At 46.8% G+C, this 6,935-nt stretch overlaps 1 protein-coding gene across 1 annotated transcript; it reads right to left on the bottom strand.

Moving 5' to 3' along the window:
- Nucleotides 1-4,971: 4,971 nt before the first annotated feature.
- On the bottom strand, nt 4,972-6,122 carry LOC124650215 (ethylene-responsive transcription factor ERF039-like). Its single transcript, XM_047189773.1, has one exon. The coding sequence runs from the start codon at nt 6,049-6,051 to the stop codon at nt 5,233-5,235; it is 819 nt and encodes a 272-aa protein (XP_047045729.1). The 5' UTR covers nt 6,052-6,122; the 3' UTR covers nt 4,972-5,232.
- Nucleotides 6,123-6,935: the final 813 nt, after the last annotated feature.

The raw sequence follows: 6,935 nt of genomic DNA, 5'->3' as shown, positions 1-6,935 counted from the left end.
TCCCATCCTACCTTAGTCTGAGCATAGACTAACTCATCTGATATGATTTATCAAGCGACCATGCATGTTCTGGTCAAATTTATGATGGGTTTGATGCTCAACTAATTCGAAGTGACCTATCATGACTCTGCCATAATATCTCTGTAACTACTGTATATTCTCACTAAGCGACATGCATGAACAGCTCTCTGCCTCCAAAGATTTTCAGATCTGGCACGAGTGGTACATTTTCTTTGTATGCAGGGACATGGTCATCACTGATGGCCAAGTCAAAAGTGAAAAACCTCTATGCAAGTTAGGAATATTCTTTCAGACATATAATATGAAGGGGAGACAAGAGTTTGTTATACTATTACTCTTTGATCGACCAATGCGCATAAGAAGACTAATGTGTCAGACTAACATGCCAAATGGCCCTATTGAACTCATAATGGATTTAAAATTAGTTTACCAGATTTGCTTTGATTTTTCCGTGGACTTGTTGGTACCATTCTTCTCATAAGGTTATTTCCTCTCAAGAGTACTTGCAAGTGGAAGTTAGCTTAATACCGTCGCTAACAGGTTAAAATTATAAAATAATCTGATGTTGGTAGCTCAGTTTGTTTCTCTCCATGAATGCGAATATCATCAAACGTGGTTAGCTATTTTTTGTAGGTCCGAACAAGAGGAAAATAGAGGAGAAGACCTGTCTTTTTTTTCAAAGGTATCACATGGATGCATATGTCTTGTCTTGTGAAGCATCTCATGATGGCAAGTGAAAGCTAGCTAAGCCATCAGCATCTGCTGCACCACCCATATGATGAGCTTCCTTTCCAACAGTAAACAACTGTTAAGGCTGCATCCGAGTCACGATCTCCTTCTCCTCTACTACTTTGCACCGGAGAGATGCATGCAGATGCAATGGTCAAGCAAGACACACAAGTAAGCGTACTACCTGGGGGCCTTGCTGCTGCTTTATTCCTTGCTTGTAGCCGTAGCACTGTGCTCCTCGCCCCTTTGCTCTACGGACTTGCCCCTTTCGCCCTGAAAGCAACTGAGCTAGAGTCAATTACCAAAAGAAAAGAAAAATGCAACCCTTTTGTTGTTGCCTAGTCATTGTTAACAACTTTGAGTTTGGCACTGTTTCTTCTTTTCCCTCAGAGGTTCACATCCCGGGGGCCAACTGACATGTATATGTGCATATGTAGGAACATTTGGGTATCATTAGATTGAGATTCGTACGTTTCTAAACCACCTTGGATTGATGTGCATTTGGTCAAGCTAGCTACACTACATAGATAGCTAGCCGATTAGTAGTGATAACCAGGCATCCTCAATTGTAGCCACAACATACAAGCTAGCTAGCCAGTACTATGCGATATGCTTCCATCATCATGTTGTTATGATCAGCTTTATTTTAGTGTATTTGCTTTGCACCAAGATGTTTTTTTAGACCCTCTTGCGCATCCATTGCGAAATTGCGTCGTGGTGTAGCATATGCCCTACTTACGGGCAATAAGTAGGCCATGATGAGGTTAGCAGTCGATCACAACTTTGCAACGAACAAACACTACCATTTCAAAGATTTGCTTTTGATCGATCTCTGCTCCCAGGGTTCTCGCTTTGCATTCATGAGTAGTGTGTGCGTGCTTTGTGGGACTCCAGTGTGCATGCAATTTCTCGATGCAAAACCCCATCTGCAAGATTTTGCTGTCGCTTCCGTGCAATCTCGTGGAAAGGGATGGGGCGGCATGTCAGTCTCTTATATCAATAACACGACAAATCAATTAGATTAGGCCATGGACTGAATCACGTACTAGTAGTACGTACTATAGTGCATATAATTGCCTGTACCATGTAGTAGGGGTAGCTTTTGTTAATCGTGACGCGATCAGGTCCTGGAAAAATTAATCGTACACGCGGACCAATTGAAGCTTTATGCTTGTATAGTACTGGTACGTCAGTAACCATCTGCTAATTAATTGGCGTTGGTTGAGGCCATGCTTTCGGTAAACTAACTGATCGCTCGCGCCCTAATTAACACGGCCTAGATGGCACCTCATTTTCTCCTTTCTGCCTAGATCTAGGGATTATTAGACGGTGAGAGCATGCTAGACGGTAACAGGCACGGGCGATTAGCACTTGGTAGCAACATGTTTAGTCTGAGTGAAAGGTAAGTGCTGGTGCCATTCTCTCCTACTTTTCTTACGCTTCCCGTCGGCCCCGTACGGCCCGTCTCATTCTCTAGTTAGCATATTGCGTAAGATAAAAAAAAATTGTAGGGAAGAACGAGCTGTAAATTTCTCATTTGCTGCGACTCCTATTCACTCTGACGGCTCAGTTCAAACTAACTTGCTGAGTTGTCGATCGTACGGAGCTAACGTAAAAACTGTGGAACTGATCCGCCGAGCAGGTAACCGAGCGCAACGGATGATCGGGATCGGTGGATATGTGACAGCCAAGCGCGAGTTTTTAACCAGATCCATGACAACGGTAACTCGCGTTTAAGTTCGTTGTTAGCAACGTTTCGTGTGATCGGTGGATCCGTCACAGCCAAGTGCGAGTTTTTCACCGGCCATGACAGCGGTAACTCGCCTTCAACTTGGTTAGCAACGTTTCCATCGCCCGCATATCAGTTCCCGACTTCTCTTGATCAGTCGGATTCCGCCAGTAACTTTTTTTTGTCCTTGGGAATGAGCGGGTAAAATACATACTCCATGCTTGAACTTGAACTAGTGCAGAATCTTGGGAGAGCTAGGACAGTCGTATTGCTGGCGTCAGCTCGGGCGCCTCTTACTTTTTTTTTTTTTTTTTGAGATGGGGCGCCTCTTACTTAAGACACTGATGATCTCCCGCTTAATAGTTTCGGCGTTGCTGGCCAATTAAATGGGACACGTGGGTGACAACTGTGTCCAGCTCGGCGCATCTCCTTTTCTTTCTTGAACAGGACGCGTCGCTCTCCCGTTCACCTGGACTGTACATGTATACGTAGGCACACATCCACGTGCGTACGATGTGCTATACGCAAGGCAACCACTCACCTACCATTCTACTACCAAGAGAAGAGATGGAGCACGTACGTCTACTTACAGTTGTAGATTATGTATTCGTATTTGGAAGGAGATCCTTGCTTGGTGTGGCATCCATAACATGATTCCGAAGCTTTGGGTAAATGAAACCTTCTCCGTTAGTGATCGGTAGGCCAAACTAACTCTAAAAAAAGAGGAAAGGACGGGAAGGCGGTGGCCTCTTTAGCTACGCTTATCTCTTGGGAAGTTTGGAAGAAGCCAAACCTAACCTACCAGAGAGAACGGATGGAGTACGTAGGTCTACTCTACAATTGTAGATTACGTATTCGTATTTGGAAGGAGATCCTTGCTTGGTGTGGCATTCATAACATGATTCCGAAGCTTTGGGTAAATGAAACCTTCTCCGTTAGTGATCGGTGGGCCAAACTAACTCTAAAACAAAGAGGGAAGGACAGGAAGGCGGTGGCCTCTTTAGCGACGCTTATCTCTTGGGAAGTTTGGAAGAAGCCAAACCTAACCTACCAAAGAAAGCAGATGGAGTATGTAGGTCTACTCAACAATTACGGATTCTCTATTTGTATTTGGAAGGAGAGATCCTTGCTTGGTGTGGCATCCATAACACGAACTTCAGGTAAATGAAACCTCCGTCAATAATCGGTGGGCCAAACTAACTCTATCTAAAAGAAGAGGGAAGGAGAGGAAGGCGGTGGCCTCTTTAGCGCGCTCATCTCTTGGAAAATTTGGAAGGAGTGAAACGATAGAGCCTTCTGGCACGCATCTTGTAATGCTAACATGCTCATCGCTAGAGTTATGAACGAGCCAAAGGCTTGGTGTCTTTGCCGGAGATAACGCATTGATTACCATTAATTTATAGGAAATGCTATAAGAGATAACATATTGTATGACTTATATCTATTGTCATCTCTATATGATGTGGCGGTATAAGGAAATGCGTGCCTTCTCTACCATTGTACATACCCTAATCCACGTCAATTAAATCCAACCAGAGAAAGTAGCAAACATTTTGCCTTCTTAAAAAAAAAGAAAAAGTACCAGAGCCCAGTGAACTCCAGATCAGCGATCGTTCGTTCAATCGCTGCCACAGCGGCCATCATCCGGCTGTCCTGTTGCCTACGTGGCAGCAACCTTCGCCGAGTCACACTCCACCATGGCCGGCCTTCCAATTCGAAGCCTAGTAGTAGTAGCTAGGGAGATGCAATTAAGGCGGCTGTGATCTCTCGCCTCGGAGATGACACGGTTGCCTTGTTCGGAGAGGCAGTGTCTCGCTGCGGCGAAAGGGCATCAGAGCATGCATATGCATATGCAGGGTCAGACCACATGCTTGGTAAGTGGGAGCATTAGCTTTCGCACTGGACATGATGGACCTGCTTAAAATAAGCTCAGTCTCGCTGTAGAAGAAGAATCTCATTCCCTCTTGATCGGGGGGCTTTCCAAAGCAGCTGGTGCCAAAAGGGTGGAAAAAGCAGGGGAAGAAGAAGGTGAGGAAGAAGATGAGATGCCGCACTGGAGCCACATGAGGAGTGCCGTCTTTTGTCTCCTCTGCACACTGCTTGCTGGCTTGCTTGCCTGATCGATCATGGAGGTGGAGGAGACCAACACCAGCCAAACGATCTCATATCTACTAAACCTTTTTCTGTGGGTTTATACTGATTTCATTAGCGAAACCAAAAGTATCTGGCTAGACACGGATTTACAACGTTAACTGAAGGAGCTGATGGTAGTAAAGAGTACATCTTCTGATTGACAGCAGTTGCTAATAACTAAACAAGCAGGGGATGGAATAGATTAAGTTATGGAAGTCAGCATCAGTGGCCTCGGTTTATCATCTCAATTCCCATTGTATGAGACTAGTAGAGTAAGATATTTTCTCTGGGGATACCCAGTGCAGTACATAGAGTACTCGGAGCATAACGAATACGGTACATCAACCTAAAATCTAGCAAAGGTCAACCATTAGAATTCACACATCACTATGTAATAATTAACCCACAGGTAACATGTAGTACTCCTGCAGTACATAGAGTAGTCGCATTTTCTTTCGCGTATACTACTATGTATATTACTCCCTTATTAGGCCAAGAAAGTAAAAAAACAGAGGCGAACTAGTGAAAAAGAAAAGAAAAAAAGCAAAGAAGAAATTGAACTAGCGATTAAGTACCCTATACTAGTATATTTTTGATTGACTGGTCTTCGCAAGCATCTGCTACTCCCAAAGGAGTGGCTCCTCGAGCCGGAGCTCCGCATTGACCTCCTCCACGTCGGGGAGCGGAATCCACATGGTGGCCGAGAACCCGAACCCATCCCGGATGTCGAGGAGCAGGTCCGGCAGGTCGAACAGCTGCAGCTCCGCCTCCGCCTTCGCCTCATCCCCGCTCGTTGGCGTGGCAGCAGCAGACTCCGGCTCAGCGGCGGCGCCGGCGTCGTTCTTCTCTTCTTGGACGGTGCCCTCCTCCTCAGTAGACGATGACGGCGAGGCCGTGAACGCGGCGGCCAATGCGGCGGCGGCCTGCACGTCCTTGGGCGCCGGCGACGCGGCGCGCGGGAGCACGTCCGCGAGCTCCGGGAAGTTGAGGTGCGCGGCGCGGGCGCCCTTGATGGCGAGCGCGGCGACGTCGTGCGCGCGGGCAGCCATCTCGGCGGTGGGGAACGTGCCCAGCCAGATGCGCGACTTCTTGCGCGGCTCGCGGATCTCCGACACCCACTTGCCCCACGCCCGCATCCGCACGCCGCGGTACACCGGGTGCTTCCCGTCGCTGCTCCGCTTCCTCTGCTTCTGCTTCTTCGTCGTTGTAGTCTTCCCCTCCTCCGTCTCCATCTCCTCCTCCCTCTCCTCCTCCTCCTCCTCCAGCTGCCGCTTGCGCGGCGCCGGCGCCGCGGCATTGACGGCTCTCGCCGGCGAGGAAGGGCAGGACGACGAGTCCGTGACGGTGGACGAGCATGACATGGACGTGGAGCTGGTCGTGTAGGACGACGTCCACGACGACGACGAGGAGGTCTCTTGTAGCTCCCGAGCAGGCACCATGGCTGCAGTGCGTGCAGTGGGTGCACAGCACGACGAGGAGGAGTATGGTTTTGCTCCTAGCCGAGCTGAGCTGCCCCTCCTGGTGTGCGTCTGTTCGTATCTGCAGTGAGGGGTTATATGATGGAGGAAGCGGGATTTGTTTACTGGAAAAAAAAACTAATTAGAAAACCGTGGGAGGGTGCTTCTTCTATATATGCTTGGCGCCCCCTGCTCTTGTCCCCACGGTTTTGTTTTCAGGTGCATTTGTTCATCATTGGGGTTTTCGGCTTGTGGTACTGCATGATATAATCTGGTTTAGTTGGCTTTATAGGTTCAACGGTACAATTTTTGAGTGGTTGTGGTCTTGGGGGCTAGGACAACATGTAGGTTAGTGTTGCTATACTGAACATATGCATGGTAGTTCTCGACCAACCATTATGGTAACTTATGTTTACCAACATTTCGGGCAATGAAGAAAAAGAAACATAATAACTTCAAAACAAGTTAAGCAGGATAAATAAATGGTGTACAATCATATGTACACATGAAAAACGTTTTAGCAGTAATCTTGATTAGTGGAGTAGCTAGCTAGGTTGTTTAGTTTGTCTATGTGTCTACCTTAGATATGCACTGTGATTGAGATTATGCTAGTTAATACATCACCCTAATTTGATCTTTAGCTAGTAGTCAAGTCCGTGTCATACAATGAGGTATTTGGTTTTTTGGATGATGTGAGTTGATGTATTGTCACCCACTTCATCCCACTGTAGGTCTAGTGAGGTGGCTTCGAGGTTGATCTTTTGTATTGTTCTTGTAAGGTTTGTGAATAATCTAATAAAAGAACCGTGTGCATCTTTTAAATGCAGAAGCCGGGGCGATATTTCCCCCATTTCGAAAAAAAACAA

Source organism: Lolium rigidum, chromosome 4 (genome assembly GCF_022539505.1).
Source record: "Lolium rigidum isolate FL_2022 chromosome 4, APGP_CSIRO_Lrig_0.1, whole genome shotgun sequence".
NCBI lineage: Eukaryota > Viridiplantae > Streptophyta > Magnoliopsida > Poales > Poaceae > Lolium > Lolium rigidum.
Note: the sequence above shows the minus strand (reverse complement) of the source record. Positions and strands in the feature narration are given on the sequence as shown.

What these genes read in the sequence shown, in the direction of transcription:
- LOC124650215 (XM_047189773.1), bottom strand. Translation starts at nt 6,051, where the DNA reads ATGGTGCCTGCTCGGGAGCTACAAGAGACCTCCTCGTCGTCGTCGTGG.